Raw genomic sequence first — 26,731 nt, 5'->3', positions numbered from 1 at the left:
TTCCAGGAAACAAAACAAGTACATGCGCATTTCAAACACCAGTCGGGAATACAAAATGGCATTTCTTTTGCCACTAGAGCACTGTTCGGACCAGCCACGGCATCAGGAAACGGGTGACCGCTGAAAGACACGCAGGCCGCACACGAACCCGCCTCACCCCCACACAGCGGCCTCCCCGCTCGGCCCCGCCTCCCGGCAGCCCCCGCGCCGCCCGGCCTCGCGAGACTCTCGGCTCTCGCGACAGCGGGGCGCCGCCATCTTACCCGCTCGCTCGGGCGCTCGCTCCGTCGGGCGCTGCGGCTCAGGGCGGCGGGGGGGCCGCCCGTCCCGGACCGCGCCGCCGCCACACTCGGCCGCGCCGCCGCCACACTCGGCCGCGCCGCCCTCCGGCGGGGGGGACCCGCGCAGCGCCCGGGACCCGCTCCCTGGCAGAGGAGCGGCGAGAGCGGGGCCCGCGGGAAGCAGCCGCTGCTCGACTGGTTCCGCCCCCTCCGTGTCGCTGGGCCTCCGGCCCCTGCCAGGCGGCCTCTGCCGAACCGGGAGGCGGCGGAGGGTGCGGGGAGGCGCGGCGGGAGCCGGGTTGCCGGCCGGCGGGGCGGCGCGGACCCGCCGCCGGGGCTGCTGCTGTTGCTGCTGGCGGGGAGGCGGGGGGCCCGGGCCGCTCTGGATGGTGGTTAAAATGATCATAGAAAACTTCGAGGCGCTGAAATCCTGGCTCAGCAAAACCTTGGAGCCCATGTGAGTAACCGCGACCGTTCCTTGCCCTCTCGCCCCCTCGAAATAAACCTTCCCCTGCAGAAGATGGGGGTCCGCAGGGGCGGGAAACGTGGTGCCGGAGAGTCCCGGGAGGGCATCCCGGGAGATGCTCTCTCAGTGCTCTTCTTCTCCGGCCGCCTTGTGTGAGGGGTTGCGTTGCTCTCCCGCTCTCCCGTCGCCTTCCTCGGCCGGGAGGTAGGACCATCTCCCTCCGGAGGATGCAGCTTCCCCCCCTAGCGACCGCGTTCCTGTTCCCTTTGTAGCCCAGGGAGAGCGGGAGACGCTGTGTGTGCGTGTGCAGCTCGCTATGCCCCGCGCTCAGCCCCGGAGAGGCTACGGTAATGAGCACGGCCCGCTGCCCTGTTCTGGGACCTTCTCCGAGAGAGCTCAGGTGCCACTGGGACGTCTTGCGGGATCCTGGGATCTTCGCAGTAGCATTTCCTACAGACTCGTCGCACATCATTCTTGGTTATTTTGAATATGTGACACTCTCTAGTTTTCCTTCCCCCCAAATAAAAATTGCATCAGTAGAGGACTTGGGAGTAGGAGCCCCAGAGAATAATTTACCTGTTTGTGAATACCTGCGTGGCCTCTAAGCATAATATTCGTGTGAGTAAGTGAGGCTCTACTGCAAATATATCTTGCTTTTGTGAATAGTATTTTAGTGGAACTGAGGTGTGAACTTAGTTTTAAAGGTTTATCTTCTGGAAGTGTGGTGTCTGAGGATCAAAGGATACACTTTTCTTGTCATTCTGAGCCACTTTTTAACATGTCTGAATTAAATTGCTGGAGTTTGATTTGAATCAAATGAACTAGAACTTCTGGATTCAGTCTGGTGTTAACTTTTGCCCTGAGGTGTTTGCCCACTGTAGGTTTTACTCTTGACGAGTTCAGATGGGGGCGGGGGGGGGCAGAGTTTGCTTTATGGAAGCCATAGCCATTAGTTAAGTATATGTGTGTACGGATACAGTTTGTAGGGCTTATGTTGAAATAACTTGGAGAAGGTATAATATGCTGGAACATTTTAAGGAGAGCTTCACTTGGGTTATTCTTCTGTTTGTTTGGGGCTTTTTTTTTTTTTTTTTTTTTTTTAGGGGGTGGAGGGGAGGTAGTGGTGCTGCTTTATTCCATGGGGTCTGATCCACACCACACTGAAGTAGATGAACCATGAATTTACTTTTAGTGGACTTTCAATTAGGCCTGCAGCAAATTACACTGAGTGTCTTTGTTGTAAAAGGTTTGACGTTTAAGGTTTTATTTTGGGGGGAAAAAAAGATCATCGTCTTGTAAAGCTGTGGTTTGGGGAAGGTGAATTACTTTTTCTCTTGAGTCAATATAATGGAATATTCAAATAACGTACCTTGTTGTGTTTTGGGGTAGTAGACTTTCCTAGTCGTTGGCTACCTAATGCTCACTGTTAGTTTCTGGATACTTTCTTGTATGAATATTTTGTTGATGGAAATCAGCAGTTCGATGTTAGTATTTTAGAGTGTGCTGGTTAAGAGGTTTGGAACAGACTCAAGTTGGTCCATGTTCCTTTGTTTGAATATTAAACCATGAGATCTCCTAGCAATAGTCAGCAGTTAAAGGGTGAAATTGAGATTTTCAGCTTTCATGATCAGTGCAATTTTCTTCTTTTTTTCACTAAGAGGACCAGCATGTATCTATTAGGTTAAATGTGGTGTGTGAGCAGATCAAATGTAGTTGTCCATCTGGAAAACTATGGAGAGCTAGGGAGATGCTGGTCTGAAGGATGTTGACTTCTCTGAATTTTTAGCTTTGGGAGGAAACAAACCAGGAAGGACTGTCATTCAGTTTTCTGCATTGTTGAATAGATACTGAAATTGGTGGAGATGTATTTTCTTTTCTTAGCAGTCAAATACTCTTGGAGGTGCTTTTGGTGTCAGCTATCTGAAATGTGTGACTACAGCCATAGCTTCTGGTTGTATGAAAATTTCAGTGTGCAGCTACTTCTAAAGAAGTAACTGTTGCAGTACTAGTACAGCGAGGTTCTAAGTGCTGATCCTCTGGAGGTGTTGCCATAGCCCAGAAATGATTTTTGACTTGTCTTTTCCTGTTAATGAAACAAAAGTGCTGAGTGTTTTTGTCTAGTGGCTCTCTCAGAAACCTTTAGCTGCAAGATGTGTAGCTTAACCTCCTAACTACACTAAGAAAGACACCACTGTATTAGGTTGTTATGGAGGTGGTTTCTTGGTGGTTTTAAGGGGAGAAGTGCATTTAAGAAGAAATGCAAATAAATTTTATACAAACATGTATAGATCTATATTAATGTGCTAGTTACCTCGAGCTGAGTGTAGAGTTAGCTGAGTTAGAACATGCTGCACCTTCTAAGTTGCCCTTTCCAAGCAGATAGCGTTTTTTAATCAGGATATGTAAGTTACTCCAAAGGCCATAATGCATGTCCTTCTGAAACATAATGTTTCAGAATTAAAATATAGCAGTAGCCACAAAAATTGTGTCATTTTATCTTTAAACTGCTCTAAAAACGCTAACTTCTTAGTATAATGAAACAAGTGTGTTACATAATTGTATGGACTGGACATGATTCAGTTGTTGGATTGCTTTCACGTGGAGTCTCTGGGAAACACTGTTCATAGACAGGAATGTTGGAAAGAGAGGGATGGTGGAGGATTTAAGATTTGGAATTTTTTGTTAGTGGTAGGTTGTTGGGTTTGTTTGTTTGTTTTGGACAACTCTAATGCCTTTGGCAAAGCCTTGGTGATCCTCCATACAAAAAGGCCTTATCTGAGTTTTGTCTTGTTGCAGTGAGGCAGAAACTGCAAATGCTGCCATGCTGGAGCATTTGCACAGTCCAGCTCCGTTTGAGGCGTGATAGGTCTCTAGGAGCTTTCTGCAGCTCTTCAAGAAGAGGCTGCTTTTGTGGTTTTGGAAATAACTCTTTGTGCAGCTCTGTTTGGTGTACAGAGAATTGCTAAATATACACATGGAATCGTTGCAGATACAGCCATGTAAATGTAGTACCAGTATAAATAAAGTGGCAAGAGGCTTTTTGTGCTGTGGCTGCTGTGTTTGACTAGAATTATCTTGTATGTTCAACTCCAGTCAGCTCTGTAAAGAAGGCATTTGTTACTAGTCATCCTCTTTGCTTGCAGACAGCAATGAGCTAAGTTTCTAGTGTTACACACTTTCATGTCTATGGCATGGTTTCTGTCAAGTGTTGGAAAATAATGTTAAACTTGGAATATAACTGTATGCCTGTGACTTCTGATTTCTATAGTAACAAGGCATTCACTGAGCCTGTCAATTGTGATGGGTTTCTTTTCTGCAAGTCCATTCCAGATACTATATAAACTGTGTATATAGTCCTTGCTGGAATATCAGGATCTGGCTTGGCAAAGTTCCAAGTAGGGATTTCTTTAATTTTTTTTCTTGAATTTGTTTTAATCTCTGCTTGTGAAAAAACTAGCTTTTTGTACTAATGCTACACTCACAATTTTGCTTTTAAGACATTGTAATGTTCTCCCCCTTGCCCTAATTCTCTACAGTGGAAAGTTTCCTTGGTTTTAATTACTTTGTGTAAAATAAATTAAATTAAGATATTTCTGTGGCCCACTGAATTTTACTTTCTGTTTGATTAAGGCTCCCATATCTAATTTTTTTACAGTTCACTGTATTTATGTTTTTGTGAAGGTTTCTTCCTGTACTAAATCAAACTTGAAAAAAAGGTGAAATGCCTACAATATTTATGCCATATTTAGGCATACCTCATTGAAACGGAAAGGTATTTTGCATTGGTGAATTCTGTAAGTGAACATGGTGGTGCAACGACTTACATCAGATGAAATAAAATGAAAATTGTTTAAAGTATATTTTGAATATATTTATGATTGGAATATTTTATGGCAAATTATCTGTGTCCTATTGTGTTCAGTTATGCCCTCACTACTCTTTGTTTGTCAAGCTTTTTAACCCTTATTTTTTGGCTTTACATGTTACTGACAAAAGGTAGTGAATAAAAAAGGTTTAACTTTTAAAAAAGGTGGTGTAAGGAATATGCTAGTAAGCCAGGACATTAAAAGCATAGAAATAAGTTATAATGAAAAACCTTGTCATTCCTTTCCACATGTATTTGGCACACTATCCTACCAATAACACTTATTGGCCCACCATGAAATTTCTCCCATTTTCTGTGGAACTTCCTAAGAAGTTCAGAAGCAATAAATGTTTCTCTACATTTCACTTACTTTGTTAACACTTTGTATGAAGTTATTTGTCACCTAAATAACTAAAGCACCAATACACATCACTGGTATGTCACCTTTAAAACTAGTTATTTTTCTACATCTATTATGAAACTTGATAGTCTGTTCACCTGACTGAGAGCTACTGTATTTGAGAAATCAAGCTTCCTAGCTTAGAGTGCTGATACTGCTACGCTTCTGTGTAAAAATATTATGTTAGTATTAAAATATTGGTATTATTAGGTATAGTTCAGAGCAGAAAATAAAAATACTCCTGTTACAGGAAACCTTTTTTGTTCTTACAGTGAACATCAGCAGTGAAGTGAAACCCCTTTGACTGCATTGGAAGTCATAGAGACACTCTGATGAGTTTTGCTTTCTGTAGTGAATGGGTGTTGGAGAGCCAGCAAGCTGACAGCTGTTCTGCCTCATGAGAGCTGTCTTGAATCTAGGGGTGGCATTCTAGGCTGCCAATTACTGGTTGCAGCTGTATGAACATGTCAGATCTGGGTATCATAATAATTTAGAACTGATTTAATGGCATCATTAGCTTGATTAGCAGCTTTGGAGGCTGCTGAATTCCTCAATGTGTTTCTATTGCGTTAAGTACTGTTAGAGAGTTAATGAGAGTGAGTATCGTAAGAGTGGTCCTTCTCAGCCATGATAGTGTCTTAAGAGTTGGGTCTTGCTGAATGAGTTTGTAATTTATTTTACTTACTGAACAGTGTAGCTTTTTATAGAATTTCTTTTTTCTTAGTAACAACAGAGTGGTACAACTGCCTGAATTAGGCTGCCTGCACTGCCCAGTATGCAGTGTACATCTTTCTGCACCCACTCAGCCCTGCAAGTACAAAGCATTTTTCTCAGCCTTCAAACGCAGCCATGTCCACCTTGGTTAATGTCAAGAACTGAGCAGTTTTTTAGCAATCAGTCTGCAGGCAATAAAACTAGACTCTGAAATTTAGGTTGTTAACGCTCAGGATCAGAGCACAACAAATAGCGTGCACCTACATGTTATTTCCTTCACAGCAGCACCATTCGTTGCCTGGAGGACTACAGAAATGCTTTTGAGGTTTCACTGTGTTGCGGTAGTTTAAATTTATGAAGGAACTAGTTTCAGGATTTGCAGCATCTTTTTGGTTTATACATTAATTTTAAAACTGAAGAAAAAAAAACCTTGTGTAGTTTCTTTACCATCTTAAAAAAGTAGTGTGTGTGTACAGTATAAGCTCTGTTAATTTGGGCTCTTGTACATACAGCTACACCAATAATGTGATTTTGCAAACACCTTTAATATCCATTCCCCAGGAACTCCATTTCTCAGTTAGGCTAATGTATATAGATGCATGGTAATTAAAAAAGTCAAAGGGGGTTCTCAGAACATATTTTATATTTAAAAAAAATCTGAGTATTGGAAACGGATAGGTTAAAAGTTTAATGAATTGCAAAGTATTGAAATAAGAAAAGACTGTACAGAGGGGTGAGTCAGTCAAATTACTTTTCTTTTTTCAAATAATATGTACAACAAAAAAATTAAGGCTCAATTTTACTCTGACAGCTTCCGCTTTTCTGGTTTATCTTTACTTGAAATAGTAGTTTCAAATAATGACTCAAAACCAGGTGAGGTCAGAAACATGGGATTTTGAACTTTCCTGGGAGCTTTGTTGAACTGTTCCTTCTGTGATTGAGCAAAAATATTTGCTTGGGAATTACTTTCCTTTTTGAAGCTTTTATCTGTTGCATAGCAGTTGGACGTATACATGTAATTCTCTGAAGAACATGCAGAGATCTAGGAAGAGAATTCTTCTGTCTGTGCCTGTATATTCAATAGTGTTATTAAAGCAGGATTGCATGAGCCATCTCTCTTCTTTAATAGGGAGAAGTAGGGACTGTGTATTTTCTGGCTTGGAGAGTACAGACTGCAGAAGAGTATTACTAGAGGTAAAAACATTTAACATTGTTGGTAACAATGATATATATTCAGAAATTGGGTGTAAGAAAACATGCTATGGTGTTTAATTGCAGCACACAGTGGGATGTACTTGCTGCAGTGGAAATGAATTCAGATTGCTTGTGCCAGCTGGAGTTTGTTTGTTAAAGAAAACACAATTGCAAAAACAGGAGGAGAAATTTGTGATTACAAATGCATATTAATGCTTGCAGCACTTGCCTAGGGACGTTGAGGGGATGGAGATAAGGGAATCAGAGTTGAGAAATGTTTTTCTACATGTTTTGGTGGATGTGACCGTTTTTCAAGTAGCCAGACTCTATCATAAGAATGAAGTTATGTATAAAGTTCTGTCACACTTCTAATGCGCAGACTGTGTTTATGGTGAGGACTGATGTACCACACCATGTTCAAGTTCAGCTAAGGATTCAAACCTGTATTTAATAACTGAAAATGTATATCATTCAGAGAGCAGTAGAATCAACATGTGAATTTATTGATTATTTTTAGGGCAACTTAGAGTATTTGAAATATGTTGGTGGTATTCTCATTTTTCTGAGTTGTCAGTTAAGAATCTTTCACTATTATATTTCAATTTGCAAGAACATAGCATGATACATATATTGTGTGATAAATCCTTGTGCTACACAGTATATTTGCTGCCATCAGTACCTTCCCTGTTTTCTTTATTCTCACGTTATTTGTTAACAGAATGAAGTCGATTATAAGAGCATAAAATGCAAGGCAAAGAGGTTTAGAAAAAGCTAAAAATATTCTAATAAAAATTCTATAGCTAAAATAAAGCTAGCTCAAAATGGGTGAAAAATCCATGTATGCACAACAAAGACAGAGCAAGCATATTGCGTATCATTCACACACAAAGGCTGCTATTCTGTAAGAAAATACTGTTAAACTAGAGAATGTAAGATCTTGTTTATCAGAAGAACTCGGAGGCCCCATAATCCAAACCAGCGGATTTTGACTAAACCAGTGGATTGAGAATTTACAGAACATTTCGGAATTAAGTTTGAGTGAAAAAGTGGAAAGGAATTGCTTTGTAAAAAAGCAGCTCTCCCCAAACAAAATGATTAAAGATCATGTCTAGAGCTCTTGATAGCTATAAAGAATCAGGCAGACCTCCTTTATTCACAGTTCTGTAAACTTTAAATTTCTTTTTTACTTATGAGACCAGTTGGTCTTCTCTTCCACCTCTTGAGCTTGCTAGCAATTTAATTTTAGCATCATCTTAAAAAAGGCATTTTATAAGAGTTTAAAAAGCAATAAAAGATCAGATTATAAACTTGTTAGATCTATTTAAGATACTGTCTACAGAAACAGTCTTCACAGTAGTGTGGAGAAAACAGATTAATTATTTGTGGGTTTTTTCAAGCTTTGAAGAACAGCTATAGAAGAGACTTCTGTTTCAAGTCAGTACTTAAAAAAGGACGTCAGCCTCTGTGTAAAGATCATTTGCAGTTAGTTTAATTTTAAAAAATGAAAGCACATAAAATCATAATGTTGATTTATAAACACATCTTCATCTCACTCTACCACAAAACTCATTGTATTCATTATTACTTAATTAGTGTCAATTTGAAATAATTTGTCCGTTACTATTTTTTAAAAAATAGTATTTAAGTAGCCAAAATTGAAAGCATGTAAATTCTTACTGTTTTAGAAATTCCTCTGTACACACTGAATAATAATAATTGTAGAATGCAGTACAATTGTTTTGCATTGTTCATATGTGGCCGTACAGGGTGTTAATGCTGAAACATGTGCACGAGTGCACAGCGGAAAGTGATCCTGTGTTTTGCAAATTAAAAGTACATTTTCACTGAAAATATTTTTATAAGCATATCTTGGAGTTGGGTGAATGAGTTCAAGTCCTGGGGTGGACAGGATTGCTAAGATTTCCGAAGTTGTCATGGTAGGGAGGATGAAAGCATTAACTGTTCATTATTTTTAAACAGCTTTTGTTTGTTTGGGTTTTGAGGTTTTGTTTGTTGGTTTTTTGCGGTTTTGTGGGGTTTTTTGGTTTGTTTTTTGGGGGTTAGTTAATGGTTTGTTTATTTTGTTACAGTCTAGGTGTCTTTCCAGAGAAGATTTTCTCATTTTTATCCTGCTCATGAAAGAGGAATTGGTTTAAATTGAATATGAGGTTGTATAGTCAATACTGTAGGAGCTGGTGAATTAAAATACATTGTAGTAGCTAAGAGCAGTAGGCTTTTTCCTTCTAGACTGACTTGGGGTTTTTTCCCCCGTTTTTCTTTATTTTTTTGCCCCCTCACTAAATTTTGAGTGCGCATGTGTCATTTAAGTAAGTTGTAGCAGATTTTGAACAATGACAGCTGACTGTTCATATTATCGAATGAGAACCAAGTTTGTGGAAATTAATATTTAAAAAGAAAAACTGAGGATAATAATGTGAAAATTGTCTGCTCTCCAACTGTTATGATGAAAACAGCACATTAATTTTCCAAGTTAGAGTCAGCTTGAAACTGGGAAAGTACTGAAAATTTGAAGTGCCATTGAAGTTGCATGAAGAAGCAGTAAAAAAAGTTAGTAACTTTGCAAATTCAAGGATTGAGAGGATATGAAATGCTGGTCTTAGGGCCTGCTGAAGGCTGAGAGAGCACCCTCATTGCAGCCTGTGATGAATACCTGTTCAACACTGGACTTCTGGATAATCTGCTTGGCTGATGTGCTCAGGTGTTTGCAGCGTTAAAGAGACTCCTTAAAGAGACTCCTTAAAGAGACTCCTTAAAGAGTCCTACGGCTCTCACTGTAGGAGGTTGTGTGCCTGCTTCCAAGATGACTGACTTGGTGCTTGGGCAGTATTTTCGTCTGGGTAAAGAGTTGTTAGAGCTGAATGTGGCAAACTAGATGTGAAAAATTCCTGAAGAATTTTCCGTCAGTGTGCAGTCTGGTTTTTGATTCACAGTATATATTTTCATTTTGTTCATTTAGCGTGTGTGGGTTCTTTTGGAATGTAGACTGATTCTGAACTCCCATTTCCTATATCTATAAATAATGCAGACTAACATGGAATACTGTGGTGCGTCCAATAGCAGCCCAGGTTGTTTTTTCAGCATGAAATTCTACTATTGCCTGCTTTCTAGAGGATGCTGGGTTACGTTTGAAGCTCTGACCTTTAACTTCAGGGCCCTGTGTGCTGGGCCCAGGCTATCCATAAGTGATGCTGACAGATCGGCTTCCTTTGCTTAGTGGGTATGTTTGCATGGGGGATGTTGCTTGCTGTGCAGGAGATAAGTTTCTCTGGTGAGAGGAATTAGGTGGTGTGATATGTGCATTTAGGGATTTGGTTTCTTTTGCCTAGTGTCCAAAGTAATGTCATTTCAATGATCAGCATTTAGATTGATAATTAAGCTTCAGCATTTGTATCTTACTCACTATGGAAGGGATTTGGAGCTTCTGTTTTATTCCTTTGTTATGACTGTTGGAGCTCTATGCTAGAGCAGTATTTGTGTAATGTTCACATTCAGTGCAACTCCCTCACCACAGATTAATTTTTCTTATTGGTTATTTTTTCTAGAAAATATGTACAGTTAGGATGTATCAATGCAATTTTCTTTTCTTGTAGCTCTTTAAAACATTAGTACAAACTTTAATTACCACCCAAATAAGCTGTTTGTATCACAAGACTGGTGTGCGTCCATTAAATCCTGCCTTATTTTGTGAGGCCTGAAGTCTTCCTTTGGTATATGCTAAATAATGAGATTAAATTGTTTAAGACCAGTGTCTCACCATGTCATTAGTTACTGTTTTTGAAACATGAATGGTTTTCTGCAGAAGTCTCACTTGCTTTGGCAGGTTTTACAACACCGCCACAAAGTTCATTGTAGATCCCTATTGGTGAAACATTGTGAAAAAAGTATGCCAGTTATATTAAATAATGTCCTGCTGAATGTGAATACATGGCTTTCTTTATCCTAAGTTCTTTGTTGATGTGCGTAAGACCCTCAGCTTCTACATTGAGGTGCTCTGTACTTAATCGTAGGTGGAATTCAGATGTCAAATGGAAAATGGTCCTCTAAATTTCCCTCCATTTTCAGTGTACTCCTTATGGGGGTATCTGTTACAAATATTTGCATTTAGGCTTTTGAAACCAAGTTTGAAACTGAAAAAATCAGTTTCAGTTTTTATGGTGTTCATATGTAAGTAGTAGTAAGAATGTTCAAAAGTGTATTTAAGTGGATACTCGAGAGTCTTTTTTTTTTTTTTTGGTAGCACAGATCACTTCTACTGTGTCACTGTATTAATTTGTAATTGGATAGACTGACTTTTCCCAGTTAACAGTTACTCAGTGTTACCTTCGGAATTATTGATTCCATCTTTGGGGAATTAGGGAAGTATTTGTTGTCTTTGTTTTTAATACTGTTAGGCAGTTGAGTCTGTTTCTTACTAAATAGTTTGTTCTAGTTTGCTCTGATGTTTTCTGTGCAGTGTTGTTAGGAAATGTTCTAGGCAATTGTTCTCTTGAAAAGGAAAGTGATGCTTAGAAATATTATGTATCTGGACTCTGTTTTGAAAAATACACCTGAGTATTTTTCAATTGCTGTGGTAGGAAATGGTTTTGCTCTATATATGTATTGGTCATGCCAGTTTTGGACATTAATTTCCATAATTAAATTGCTTTTTTTTCTCTAACTAATCTGTTTGCAGATGTGATGCAGATCCATCTGCCCTAGCTAAATATGTTCTGGCTTTGGTAAAGAAGGATAAAAGTGAAAAGGAGCTGAAGGCATTGTGTGTTGATCAGCTGGATGTATTTCTTCAGAAAGGTATGGGCTTTGTCATAACAATTGAGTGAAAATTCTGTCTTTTTCAATTTATTTTAGCAATCACTTACCATAGAATCGGGCATTGGTCTCTTTATTAGCTTTGTTACTTTGTAGAATGTAATTCAGGTTTCATAAAGTAATTTTAAAAAGCCCAGGTGTATAGGCTAGCATAGCATAGGTAACATTAGGTATATGTTTTGTTAGTACTTATAGAGGCACAGAATTATAGAATGGTTTGGGTTGAAAGGGACTGTAAAGATCCTCTAATTCTAGCCCCCTGTTGTAGACAGGGACACATCCTGCTAGACCAGGTTTCTCAGGGCCTTGTCTGACCTGGTCTTGAATGCTTCCAGGGTTGGGGCATCCACAACTTCCATGGGCAAGTACTGAAGCTCTGTATATATATGCCAGAAATACTCTTCCAGATGTTTTATAAGAGACATTAAATAATTCAAGAATTGAAAACTTTCGTGAAACATTGTTCATTATTGATGTGTTTTTTGACTCTGTAAATGTCCTTTTAAATCTAAAATTAGGAACACAGTATTTAAAGAAAATAGTCTTTGTTGTTTTTAACCTTTTGTTGAATGCTGGTTTTGGTTGATTGTCTGGGGTTTTTGGGTTTATTTATTTATTTTTAAAGCAAATGTTAACCGTGGTTTTGGATAATGGATATTTGTACACTCTTCACTTTTAGAAACTCAGATATTTGTGGAAAAACTGTTTGATGCTGTGAATACAAAAAGCTACCTACCTCCACCAGAACAGCCATCATCAGGAAGCCTGAAAGTAGAATTTTTTCAGCATCAAGAAAAAGAGACAAAAAAAGAAGAGGTGGGCACTGATTTTAATTTAAATGTACATATTTTTCCTCATTCATGTAATTTGCTTATGTGTTTAACTTCATAGTGCTTATTTGTTTATTAGTAAAAGTTATTAATAATTTATTCTAGTTCAAGTCAATAATAATTTCTGTTTATTAATAATATTATTAGTAATTACATGAAAGCATTAAAATAAGTCAGAAGATTTGTGCTTGGCATGTTGAGCACTGCTGCATGGTTTTTCTAACACATGTGGGTTCTTCAAAGGTAAACCAAAGTAGTTTTGATGAGGCAAAGGTAAATGAAGTTATTGAGTAGTGTAGGAGCTGCAGTATAATCTACATTAGTTCTCTGGTTAAGATTGCTGTTGTAGTTGTGCTGAACTTTAATTCACCATAAATCCAGGCTGCCATTCTAAATGGCAATTCTAATTCCTTCAGCTGCTTGATCCAGATGACGTCCTTTTGTCACAAGTGTTTATCTTGTGCATTGGGCCAGAAGAGTGAGTTTGTGCTTTTCAGTAGCAGCCTAGGTTTGCCTGCATGGAAGTGTTTTAAGTGTGAACTGAAGCAGATAACCTGCTGATGAAGAAAAGACTTTGCTGTTGGTTGTTGAATATGCCGTCTTAAATCTTCCTGAAACCTTGAAGTGGTTTTTTGTCTACCTGCAGTAAAAGCAGCTGTATTTTCAGTGCGACACGATAAAGATTGATAGTTTTATTTTCTCTCAAACAGTGCTTTGAATATTCCTAGAAATAGAAATTAATACAGAAGGTTCTCTAATTACATTAGAGACTAAAATGTGTTACTGCTTCTCAGTGTTCAGAGTTTTTGGTTTTATTTGGTAGTGCAGAAGTCTGCATTATAGTGCGCTCATGTTTTGATCTAATATGTATGCTTTGAATTCAGATAGTTAAAGAGGAAGAGCGAGAGAAAAAGTTCTCTAGAAGATTAAATCACAGCCCTCCTCAATCAAGTTCTCGCTACAGAGACACCAGGTAAAAAATTTTGCTTAACTCCTTTTATTATATCAGTAATCAGATGGATTTGGATTTTTGTGGTGTTACTATAATAAATATTTTGTTTCTGTGTTGTCATCCAATAAGCCTAAAAAGAAGACTTCTATGGCTTTTATGCAGATGTAGGTAAATGGCGAGTGTGTAATGTCACTGTAACCTGTCTTTCAAGTTGTGCACTGCTATCACCCTTTAAATTTTATGAGTAATTTTGATGTTAGATTTGTGGTTTATATTGCAGTACTTATTCGTCTCAATACTGAGTTTGAATTTTGATTTAGAAGCCTTCCCTTCAATAACTCTCTGTGTTTCCAACTTGGGAAATATGCAATATTGGGCAGAAACAGAATTTTATGTATGTTTTAAAATCTTAGGTATGGTAAAAATAAAATGAATAAGCAACTTATTTTAAAATCCTTCTGAGAAGAAAGGAGTAGCCATAAATTAGATACAATTTGTAGCTTTTCTCTAGTTTTCCGTTGACATTTCTTAAAAGTTTTGAGGTAGTTAAGATTTCAAATTATGGCTTCGTAATTCTTGTAATTAACCTCTAATATTTCATTTTTAGAAGCCGTGATGACAGGAAAAAAGATGAGCGTTCTCGGAAGAGGGACTATGACCGAAATCCTCCCAGAAGAGATTCCTATAGGGATCGATACAACAGACGAAGGGGGAGGAGTCGGAGCTACAGCAGGAGTCGAAGTAGGAGTTGGAGCAAAGAGAGGTTGCGGGACCGTGATCGAGACCGGAGCAGAAGCCGGAGCAGAACACGAAGCAGAGGTACCAACAGTTGGTCTCTAAAATACGGTGAATGTTTTCTACAAAATTTAGAAACTAAACTTATAAACTGTGTTCAAAATGTATTAGAACTTCCTCTATTGTTCTTGTCCCTTATTCAAATTTAGCTTTGTTTTCTGTGGAAATTAGGCTTCTGTGATTGTGTTCTCAGTGCTTGTTTTCCTCTCTTTCCCTCTGTTCTTCTTTAATACCTTTTTATTAAGGGGACTGCGCTGGCCACTTTTTAAGCATTGTTGCAAGAGAGGCAGAAAAATCCCAGTTATTTCCATTTCATTAAGTTTTAGGAAACTCAGAATCTGGTTTACGGAGATACAGAAATTAATGCTCATTTGCAGAGGTGGAATTGGCAGAAATTGTCTGTTTGGCAGCAAATGACTTGTCAAGCAGAACACTACAGCTCAGTTCTTTTGGTCTTGTCCCCTCCTTAGTGTCATAGGTGAAGGGCTGAAATCACTACAGTAAGTATTTGCATTTGTGTACATATCTGTAGGACTTCAGGCTTCAGTACAGTACTTTGTAGAATTACACTTCTTTAAAAAGGGAGTTGCTTTTTCAGCTGAAAATAATGCTTTTTCCCTCAATAGTTTTTAATAGTAAGTAGGAAAAGAGCAGTGAGAGTAATTTTATATCTTTGTCCTGTATTAGACAATGTAGGGGTAAAAACAGTCTGGTAGAACTGTCCTGTGTATTACTTTTCTTTCTGTAAGACAGGCCTTGGTAACCCAGACTTCAGAGTAGGAATACAGATTTCTGAAAATATGAGAGCAGATAGTTTCCAAACAACTTATTAACAAGCAAATTAAATAACATGCAGCAGTTTAACTAGAAGATTGCAACATGATTAAGTCCTGATTTAAGGATTATTTACATAAACTGAAATGACAGTACCTTATGGACAATATTTTGTAGTGAAAGCTTTGTTTCTTTTTCTTAGAACATGAAGAAATGCCTGTTTTACCCACACCGATGAGCCATCTCTGAGATATTTCATAATGTTCCTTCAATGTGGAGTTATTTAAGTCTATTAACTTATGTCATGACGTAACTCTTCTGTTTTAATTGGGATATTTACTATTTATTTGGTGGTAATATTAGAAAATGAAGAGAATAGTTAGTATGTATTCAGAATAAAAGGTCATTTTACTTGCTGTATCTGCCTGGGAGTGTTCGACACCTGTCAAGTACTATTATTTCACCTATTACGGCAAAGCTTTGCATGCAATAAATACATGTAAAATGAAGATCAAAAAATGAAGATATAACAATAACATTGTCTTGAAACATTAAAAATTTCTAACTTTTGTAGTATTTTCAAGTGATGGTTACTGTTTTCTTGCCATTGCTTCCCTTTATTGAAAACTTTCCATCTGAAATTCTTAGAATATGTCCATCACTAAAGAAGATGTACTCTGCCTGAAGTTAAATAGGATCTCTGCTCTACTGTGGATATAGCTGTTATTAAAATACCCCAGAGTCTGACTATGTACTTCACAGATTATTGTTTTTCCGATTAAACCTTTGGAATGTAGAATCATGGAATAGCTGAGGTTATGGGAGGCCTCTGAAGGTGGTGTAGTCCAACACCCTTTATCAAAGCAAATAAACTGGAGCAGGTTGCTTAGGACCAGCTGCATTATAAATAACTCCAAGGGTGGAGACTCCACAGGCACTTTGGGCAACCTGTAGAACATTTCAATTATCATGTGTGTGTATTGAGTTGATGTAAAAGAAAGATACTTATAGAGTAGTGGCTGCTTCTGGTGAAAAGGTGGATGTGGAATTACCCAATATAATTTTTATTTTTACTTTTTGTTACAGAAAGGGATTTGGGAAAGCCAAAATATGACATGGATAGAACAGACCCATTAGAGAACAATTATACTCCAGTTTCTTCTGTGACAAATATTTCATCTGGCCACTACCCTGTCCCTACACTGAGCAGTACTATTACTGTTATTGCTCCTGCTCATCATGGAAATAACACTACTGAAAGTTGGTCGGAGTTCCATGAAGAGCAGCTGGACCACAACTCCTATGGAAGACCTCCGCTGCCAAAGAAACGCTGTAGAGATTATGATGGTAAGTCCATGGATTTTTAATTGCTTCCTGCACCTATGATTGTTCCCTTTCTGAAAAGATTGAGGTAATTCACCTTTCTTTTTCTGATCTTTAATAGAGTGAGGTTTTTGTATTGCACAATTCTTGAATGCAAATTTTGTGCCACTTCTTACTGACTTTAGACAGCATGCTCTTTTAGTGTTTGTATATTTATTTTGCTTGCCAGAACTTTCTTTCTATAAATGAAAAATAGTATACTTAAAAGTTACAAAAAAAAATCCAGTTTTAGCCAGGTTTTCTGTCTTATGTTCCAACCAAATACTGTATTTGATGGTTTTGACAATGGTTAGCTCCTTACTGATCTCATCCTGTTTCATTCCATCCTATCTAAGAGACAATTTTTAACTTGAAAGGTCTAGAGCTGAAACTTTCCAGCCTCATGTTAGACCATTCTTTCTTTCCATGTAGATGTTTCTTAAAACTGGCTAGGTTTTTTGCTTATCTCTGTCTTAAGCTTTCATTTTAAAGTCTTGTGCCAAAATTCACACAAGAGGCTGCTGCAGCTGGCAATGTCTTAACTAAAATCAGCCTGTCAACCTGTGAGCTCAGAAGAGTTGAAATCTCCCCCTGAAGTTGCTTCTGAGGGATTTTGTTGTTGTTATTGTTGTTTACCACAATGAGGAGTTTACATTCTAGGCCATTTACATTCAGAACTCTGATAAGAATTTTTTTTTTTTAAGTAAGAAAAGGGGAGACTGAGCTTTCAAGTGTTGGCAGAGTTGTACTTACGAGGAATAGTTTTGCCAGTGTACATCACAGCAATGCTGTGAAGGAAGTGCAGTTGTGAATGTGTCGTTTTGTTTTGAAGTTTTCTCTCTTCAGTGACTACATGGTTCCATCACACTGCTCCTTCTGTCTGCACTTTCACATTTTCAGCTTTACCCTCTGCTGAACTTCTGGTTTTCTTTAGTATTTCAATTTAATGTGTTCTATTAATTCTTCCTGAACATGAGGTAATACATACCTCTTCTCCACATCATGTTTTGAGGAAGTGGTCACTCCTCTTTCTTCCTCTGTTTACCAGGTGTTTCAGCCTTTTCCCTGTATTGCATTGACTGGTATTTTGGTGTTGTTTCTGTGGGTGCTGTTGCTAAACAGGTAATCATAGAACAGTTTGGGCTAGAAGGGCCCTGTAAAGGTTATCCAGTCCAGCAACCCTGCAGTGAGCATCTTCAACAAAACCTGGTTGCTCAGAGCCCAGTCCAGCGTAACCTTGAGTGTTTCCAGGGTGAGGCATCCACCACTTTCGTGGGCAACCTCTTCACTCTTTCACCACCCTCATTATAATAATTTCTTTTTCTTATATCTGCTTTGATTCTGCTGTCCTTTAGTTTAAAACTATTACCCCTTTCTTATCACTTCAGGTCCTACCAAAATGTTTGAAGTACTTAAAGGCTGCAGTGAGTACTTAAACTCAGTGCTCTGGGCATTCTTTTCTCCAGTCTGAACAGCCCCAGCTCTCTCAGCCCTTCCTCATAAGAGAGGTGCTTCAGGCTTCTAATGATTTTTGTGACCCTTCTCTGACCCGCTCCTATGTTTGACTTGTGTGTAAAAGAAAAGAAGTAAACATATATTAATTTTTATTTATATATAATTAATATTTACAAATGCATATGTTATATGTAAATAGCAATTTTTTATGTAATCACATTAAACTATGGCAAAAGCTTATAATGGTTCCTGAAATAATTGGAAAAGAGGAAAAAATGAGTCAATTTTCTCATGTTGGAATTTCATAATATTGACTTCTAACTTTTAGTAGGGCTTTCTCAATCCTAGTGTCTGCACTTCTTGCTTAGAAACGATGTGACTTTGTTAATGTGATGACATCTAGGTTTTATTCTTTGCTTTCACCATTCGTTATAATTCAGTGCAGAATTAGTTCTTCAAGAAGAATTGAACGCTTTTGTGTTAGCAGGTTTCTGCAAAGTCCCTGTGTGCTGAGTGTTAAGAATAAAGTTAAACGGTCAATTTCATTTTCTAATCTAAGCTTCTGCTGATATGTGAAGCTCTTATTTTACAAACTGCCGCATTACACATTGACTGTCTCATATCTACCCTGAATCAAGCTACAGCTGTTGAATACTAACATCAGTTCTTTTTGATGTTTCAGAGAAGGGTTTCTGTATGAGAGGAGACATGTGCCCTTTTGATCATGGAAGCGATCCAGTAGTGGTAGAAGATGTGAATCTTCCTGGCATTCTGCCTTTTCCAGCACAACCCCCTGTTGTCGAAGGACCACCTCCTCCTGGACTTCCTCCCCCTCCACCAATTTTGAGTCCTCCTCCTGTTAACCTTAGACCTCCAGTTCCACCACCAGGCCCCTTACCACCTAGCCTTCCACCTGTAACAGGTAATTTTAAAAGATTAAACCCCATTTTTTGACAGAAAAGCCTGGATCTTACTTGAGTTGTAGGCAGTGCAAAAAGCTGTTTTGAAAAAGCTGAAGAATCCCAGCTGTATTTTAGAAAGTTGAACTATGCTCTACTATGGCATAGCTTACCTCAGAATTACTCTTTTTGATGATAATTGTTGCAGGCTTGATTGTTGTAAAATTTTGCACACTAAATGTGACCCTTTAATATAGAATAATATTTTTATTGTATTTAAGCATAAGCATGACATGGCAAAATTCAATTCCTTGAGTATTACAGGAGAAGTTGTCCAAAATTGACTGCTGTTAGAGAAGAAGGGAAAATCCTGGAAACAACAGATACTTGCTGTTTCATTTGTATTAATAGAGTAAAGATAATTAATGACAACATCAAATTTATACCTGAAAATACAATTTGGGATTAATTTTAAAACTAAACTTGTAAAGTAACTTAAGTAAAATTGTCCACTCTGTTTACTGTTTCACTGGAAAGTACTTCATCTGAAGCACTAAAAATTACATGGAGATTATGTGCCTGGCTGTCATTTATAAAGTAGCTAAAGTTTAGCGCTCACTTGCCTTGTGTGGTTTAAGAGCTGTTTTCTTAGTTTTATGTGACTATTCCTTTCTCTCTTTTTTTTATTAACTTAGGTGTCCCACTTGGTAAACTTATTCAGGAGTAATTGATATTTGGTATTGCTCAGAAGTTTCTTAAACTGTTTTAGTTTTCTGTTGATAGTATATTTAAGAAAGACGTGAATGAATGTTTTTATTTCAGTCAAGATAGAATGTAACTTTCTCTGGGTTGGTCAGTTCTACTTATTTTCAGATCTGCTTGACAAGTTCAGATCACTTTGTAACACTTTCCTGCCCTTGCCAATGATTAAACTGGAGATAGGGCTTGACTGCTTAGCTTTGAAAGTGTCACATTACTTGTTGTAAAAAAAGTCAAACCATCCAAACAAAAAACCCCCTCAATTTTAAGAAGACTTCTGTTAGTGTTGAAGGTTTCTTCTTGGGTGTTTGGAAAAATAATTTCAGTCACGTTAGTTATTGTCATCATAGAATATTTTTGTTATATTGAAAAATAGTTTTTTTTATTTTAAAAATAGAATTTGTTTCTTTGATGAGTTTTTATTGCACTTTAAAATGCTTTTATTGGTCAAGATGAATACTGGGCTAGCAATTAAATTTTGCTTGTAAAAATAAGGTGTTTGGAGAAATGTTAAATGATTTAAATGCTTTTCTCTCTAATCCAAGTTCTGAGTCATTTGCTGTTGGGGGTGGTTTCATGTGAATTTATGGTACAGCATCAAGTCTTGTAGATGTGCCATCTCAGCTCCTTTTATTCTTAAATCGCCTTAAAAGCATTTCAGATCAGTTTCCTTATGAGTAGAGTGTAATGAAAGTGTAGTGGATAATAAATGAATGTGGTGTTTTCCTTTGTTTTTGACAGGACCACCCCCTCCCCTTCCACCATTACAGCCTGCTGGCATGGATGCCCCCCCAAACTCAGCAACCAGCTCAGTTCCTACTGTTGTTACCACGGGTATTCATCACCAGCCGCCTCCTGCTCCACCCTCTCTTTTCACAGCAGGTGTAGTACTGAGGCTTTGCCCACAAGGTTTGCTAAATAGAATAACATTGATTCATATTATACTGTACTTTATAGAGTTTATAATGTCATAGTTTGGGAGAATAAGTTTGTATTGTATAGACTGTGACAGTAAATTAACATTCTTCTTTTCAGACTTAGTTCAAGATGGAAGTAAAATTTGCATATAAAGTGTGAATTTTGACTGGAGTGTAATATTTTCATTGTGTGTAAGCAGAAAACTTGGCACGACAGTTTTTTATGATAGTGGTTATACAACTCTTTTATTGTAACTCTATCTTGTAATTAAATACTATATTTGAAACCTTAGGGGTTTTAACTGCAATTTATTTTAATTAGACAATTTCTTTGTTACCAGAAACGTATGACACAGATGGCTATAATCCAGAAGCTCCAAGTATAACAAATACTTCAAGACCTATGTATAGACATAGAGTACATGCCCAAAGACCAAATTTGATAGGACTCACATCAGGTGATATGGATCTACCACCCAGAGGTATGCTCTCAAAGCTGTACTTAGTTTAGCTGATTTTCTTATATTAATTCAGATTGAGGAACTTTTTGGAGAATGTAATACTGGAAAACATCGCATTTTTCTAAAACCTTCTGGAATTAAGAGATGTTTAATTGAATAGGGAACTATAATTGCTTTTTTACAGTGCGCATTTTTACAGGTAAAATGAAATATCTTGCTAGAGTATTGCACAGTTTTCGCTTAGCTGTAGTAACTGGTCACTTTGTATATCTTTTGTATAGAAAAATGTTAATGTTTCTGTAGTAGAATCTTAGGATGATTTTTGCTGCAGAGAACAGAGAGTAATTTTTATCTGGTAGAAGTTTTATGCATGAGTAATCTTAACCTCGCAGTTCCTGTGGCCCTGAGAAGAAGCAGCAGCACACAAAATGAGAATGGAAGAGGGATAAAACCATTTTTAATGTGGTTTTTATTTGCATTTGTATGTATTTCTATTTAATCTTACTATGTTTCTGTTGGTGTATTTTCAGTGAGGAGTCCCCCAGTGTGATTCCTGTTCTTCAGCAAAAGTGACTCCTTTCCCACTCCATCCATAAATCTTGCTCCTAGGTGTTAGTGCCCTGGAGTACTTGTGCATTTCCTATCATGACCATTTTTGTGTGTGCCATCTAATAGTAGAATGGAGGTGTTAGCTGGAGTGGTGTGAGCTTCAGAATATTGCATGGGACATTGTGAATCATTGTGACTCAGAGTGCAGTCATCTCAAGGCAGATGCCTTCTGTCACACCTCTTTTGTTTTCTGTATGTGTGATGTTACAGTGTCAAAATGAGTGCTGTTAGATATTTTGATCTGTCACAGCATCTGTTGATAGTTAAGAAGAAAAGTCTGTGACCAAGGTTTGATTCAGTCAGAACAAGAATCACAGTAATTTCAAAATAAACAATTGTGCTTTTCAGTGCAAATTCAGTGTGAGCAGAATACTTTTTTACAATCAAATACACAGAAAATAAATTCTAAAAAAAGTAAAATCTTCTCATCTATTTACAGAAAAACCTCCTAATAAAAGTAGTATGAGAATAGTGGTAGATGCTGAATCCAGGAAAAGAACAATTGGTGCAGGGGATGGTGGAGTTCCTACAAAGAAGACTTGGTTTGACAAGTGAGTGACCGTTAACACAGTGTTGGCTTAATAGCTGGAATTTCATGAACCGCTTTACTGTAATCTGAAACATATGTGTATCTCTATGCTTTACAAGAAAGTTAAACTGTGAGTACACCTAAAATAAATCACGCTCTAGTGGGATCTGTATTTGACTGTCTTCTATCAGAGGCAGTATACAGATGGATGAAGTTGTTTTGGATGATACTAAGATCTATTCCTTGAAAGTTGGCACAATCTAAGAAACAGGGGAGCTGCAGGATGATAGTTGTTAGAAATAACAGATTTTAGTTGTGAAATGTGAATTTTATCATTGCTATTTTGATTTGAGTTGCCAGATATGTTGCTGAGAAAGAAACAGAGTGTGCAAGGTTAGAAGGGATTTTAAGAGATTGCAGGAGAGCCCTGAAGTAATAGTAATTTGAATCAGTAGTGGGGAAATTTCGTGCAATAGCTAAGAAATAGTATTTGGAGAGAAGCAATATGGAAGTCAGGAGTTACTGACATGAGAAAATAAGTGTGAATTATCTCACAGATTTAGGTGCTGGGGTATGCTGAGAATATTAGTGGGGAAGACGGCAGGTGTATGGGTGTGTGTCCTGTACTCTCCTTCACTTCTCTAAAATTGCATTATTTTTTAAGTCTGTAGATCTTTGTGTCTCATACACACATGCTTCTGTGTTAGCATAATAGAGTTTAACATTGTGTTTGCTGGTTTGCTATGGATTTCTGGCTTGATTTTTATTTGTTGCAGGCAAAATTTTAACAGAACGAATAGTCCAGGTTTCCAGAAGAAGGTGCAGTTTGGAAATGAAAATACAAAACTTGAATTGCGAAAAGTTCCCCCAGAACTTAACAATATCAGCAAACTTAATGAGCACTTCAGTAAGTTTGGAAACTTAGTCAACTTGCAGGTGAGAGTCAACAAAGAGAAACCAGTGTGCTTTGGTGTAAAGACAGTGGTAGTTGCCAGCAGCAGAATGCCAGTTGGTTTTTTCCTGGTTCCCTGAAACTCTTCATTATTTTCCTAACTTGTTTATTAAACAAGATCTTATTGTTTTTAATTACATTGCCATTGAAGAAGCAGAAATGAAATGTTCTAGTCATCTTTTAGATTTTGAAAAAATGTGTTCCTCAGAGGTAAGACTTTTAAGATACATTGTTTAAAACATTGAAAATTGATTGCACATGGGTTTTTCTCCGCCGTTTTCTCCAGTTTGGATCTGTGATCATAAACCCTCTGTGTTTTCAGAGATAAATTGTAAATACAGAATACCTGTATTTCTCATCCAGAAAGCAGTCCCTGTAATATAATTGTCTTCTAGTCCCACAGTAGTGATAGTTTGTTTGTTAAAATTATTTTGTGGTTTATTGGAGTTACACAATACACAATTAAAGAGAGAGGAAAGTGATGAAAGAACTAGGGCCTGACTTAGGCTGATGTTACATATTGCAGGCTGCACGTGTAATGTCAGTATTTCATACCCAGTCTCTAAGCTACTCAGTGTGACCTTTCACCGTGCTTCATTATCAAAAAGTTTCAGATGCTACCTTGCATTTATCTAAACCCTTTCTTGTTTGCACTGAGGGCTGGAATGAAGAGGTGTGACAATATTTTTGTGCGTACTAATACGGTACGGAATAAACCTTCTGTGCCTGTCTGAACACTGGAGGGATTTTAAATCTCTCTTGATTGCTATTAAATATTTTTTCAGCCTTTCTGTAATTTACCTAAGAATATGGGTGTATTAGCAGGTAGTATTACTCATTAAGGCAAGTGAAATACGGATGTGTATAGAGAGACAGATAGATAAGCATATGGAGATTGCAAACTATGCTCTTCTTGGAAAGAGTATAATCTTGGCTTTTGAAGCTAAAATAATATATTAATGCTCAAAGGAGGAAAATCAAAATGAACTTTGCTGTCTAGCTCTGATATTAAATAGGACATTTACTATCTGACCCATGCATTTTTTGTAGTAATTTTCTTTACATTGTCAATGTTTCCTTTTGTCTTTCAAACGACTACTTATATTTGCAGACAGAAATACTGGTTGACTGGGGGTTTTGCTTTACTTTGTTTGTTTGAGGGTTTTTAACTATTCTTAAGGTTTATTAGCATAAACTCAAGGTTGCTTTTGACACCAGGCCTTTTAAATGGACTCAAGAATGGGAAGTATTTATCTAATGACACATATTGGGTGTAAATGGTAAGCTTCTAAGCCTAGAACTAATTATTTAATGATCATCTAGACACAAATGAGAATCCTCTGTGTGGTAAGTTTTGTTCTTCTGTTTTAAATCTTAGGTTGCATATCAAGGTGATCCAGAAGGTGCCCTTATTCAGTTTGCCACACATGAGGAAGCAAAGAAAGCTATATCAAGTACAGAAGCAGTATTAAATAATCGTTTTATTAAAGTTTATTGGCATCGAGAAGGCAGCGCACCACAAATCCAGACTACCACACAGAAGGTAGAGGATTTAAGTCTGTTCTAGCATATTATGTAAAATAGAATCTTGGAAGTATTTTTAAGAGAATGTTTATATCAAGTAAACGAAATCCTTTTGAAATAACGACTACTTCATATCAAGCATTTCCAAAAGTCACTCTTCAGTTGTAAATTTTTTTACTTCATATACAAGGTTCAGGAGTTGATTAACAAGATGAGACTGAAGGTATTTATAGAAAGCCCTTCAGTGATTTTTGGTGAATTCCACTCTGTTATCACCTCAAGCAAGATTTGGTGTAGCTCTCTGCTGAATAACATCTGTTTTGCTTTGATTAGTATAGGCTTTTTTATTTCTTCTGGTGAGCATAAGAAAGGCAGCAGAGTTACATTTCTTTTCTTGAAAAATTATCTCCATTTTCTTCCAAAAGTTGCTGGTTTTCCCTCTTTCCTATTCCCTTTCCTATTGAGCATGCATATTATTGTGGAAAGTAGCAGAAGAATTTGTTTTACACAGAGGTACCTATGTGTATATACAGGTATACACACATAGATCTAATGACTTGCAAACAACAGTGGAAGAGGAGAACTTCATTAGAGAGACTAATTTTGTAGGAAGTGATCGGGGACATGTTTAATTAGGGAAGAAGTTGCTGATCTCTCTGATATCCAGGGTCAGTATGTCTGGGAGTGGATTGGAGGTGTATGACAAGAGGTCCAGACTGGATATGAAGCATTTCTTTACTGAGAGAGTGGTCAGCCAGTGAAAGAGGTTTTCTAGAGAGGTGGTTGATGGCCCCAAGCCTGTCACTGTTTAAGAGGTATTTGGACAATGTCCTTAACAACATGCTTTAACTTCTGGTCAAACCTGAAGTGACTAGGGAGTTGGACTAGATGATTGTTGCAGGTCCCTTACAACTAAAATACTCTAAATCTACATTTTTTGATTGAATTGCAGAGGAACACCTACTGGAAGTTGTCATGTTTGTAGCAGAACTGGCAACATTAAAAAAAAAACAAACCAGCAATTACTGTTGTGAGGGGTAAATTTGTAACCTGTTGTCAAGCTAAATCAGACTTTTCAGCAGTCATAGTGGCTGTACGCAAACAAGAGGAACCTTGGGTTCTCCCAGGCTCTGTGGGTTATTGAGTAGAGTCTTCTCAGTTAGCAGCTGGTATAGCAAATCCTTCAGAATATTTGTGTATCCTGCTTTATTAGATTGGTGATCAGTGTGGAACAAGTTCTGCACCTCAAAGTATGAGACAGGCTCTGTAGAAGAATGGTCACTTGATTATATATGCTGATATAATGTGTGAATAACTTGTTAGAGGATTCTTTCAATTGCTGCTCTGAGAATTCCTGGTTTCTCTTCATGTGTACTTCATCATCATTCAGAATCAGTGACCCAGTTTTCCATGGCAATCCTGCTGTACAGCATTTTACCTGTTTCCTTTCTCTCCTTCTTTTGTAACAAATGCCCTGATTTTAATCTACAAAAATTCGGTTTTAATGACATCCATCTTACTATCTTCCCAATTATCATCCTTTAGATTTTATAGATATCCTTGATGCTTCGTCCAAAGTAGTGCTGCTCAAAATGGTATTTATTTTCTAAGCTTGATTTCCATCTCAGCCCGAAGAGGGCAGTGGAGTATGCCATCTGCATTCCTGCAGACGTTCCCTCTTACTCAAAAGATAGCTTGGACTATGCTATCAGCTTATTTGCTGATGATGCTATCCAGAGTGTTATTGGAGTATTAACTCTGTATTTCCAAGCAAACATCCAATCTATATATTTGTTAATTTTAGCAGTCCCCTAATTTTTAGCCATCACAACACCTTTACTAAGTTAACCTTGCTGATCTTGCTGATTTGAGAATGAGTTCCCTTACTACTAGGGGCAGTATTAAGTGTTCTTGCCTCACCAAGAACAGCCATTCAGCACATGTCAGCAGACTGCAATTTGAAGTCTGTTATCGGTGACAGAAGGTACACAGTAACAAGAAAAACTTAAAACAGGAAATTAAAATTTTAAGTGCAAGGCTTCTGTGTTCTTCTACCCCAAAATATAACAGTTAACAAACTGTTGAGTCAGTAAACAGGTATTTTTTGTTCATAAGTCTTTCAGAAGCATGAATATTTATTTCTCTTTTCATTAAAGTTAGTAT

The 26,731-nt window shown here is 37.7% G+C and overlaps 1 protein-coding gene across 4 annotated transcripts in view; it reads left to right on the top strand.

Moving 5' to 3' along the window:
• Positions 1-262: 262 nt before the first annotated feature.
• The window catches only part of RBM26 (RNA binding motif protein 26), a 51,080-nt gene continuing 24,611 nt past the window's right edge, over positions 263-26,731 (top strand). For 3 of the 4 annotated variants that reach the window (XM_082279058.1, XM_082279057.1, XM_082279055.1), the window contains exons 1-12: positions 263-738; positions 11,614-11,732; positions 12,430-12,566; positions 13,465-13,553; positions 14,140-14,351; positions 16,188-16,448; positions 18,601-18,840; positions 20,318-20,485; positions 20,835-20,975; positions 22,003-22,114; positions 22,869-23,028; positions 24,423-24,587. In XM_082279058.1, coding sequence (XP_082135184.1) covers positions 668-738; positions 11,614-11,732; positions 12,430-12,566; positions 13,465-13,553; positions 14,140-14,351; positions 16,188-16,448; positions 18,601-18,840; positions 20,318-20,485; positions 20,835-20,975; positions 22,003-22,114; positions 22,869-23,028; positions 24,423-24,587 — 1,875 coding nt within the window. In that variant the 5' untranslated portion in view covers positions 263-667. The remainder of the gene's footprint in view (positions 739-11,613; positions 11,733-12,429; positions 12,567-13,464; positions 13,554-14,139; positions 14,352-16,187; positions 16,449-18,600; positions 18,841-20,317; positions 20,486-20,834; positions 20,976-22,002; positions 22,115-22,868; positions 23,029-24,422; positions 24,588-26,731) is intronic. The other variant, XM_082279056.1, reaches the window with a different exon arrangement.

The sequence above is a fragment of the Coloeus monedula genome (assembly GCF_965178545.1).
Source record: "Coloeus monedula genome assembly, chromosome: 3".
In the NCBI taxonomy this organism is placed as follows: domain Eukaryota; kingdom Metazoa; phylum Chordata; class Aves; order Passeriformes; family Corvidae; genus Coloeus; species Coloeus monedula.
This window is presented reverse-complemented; position numbering and strand designations above follow the sequence as displayed.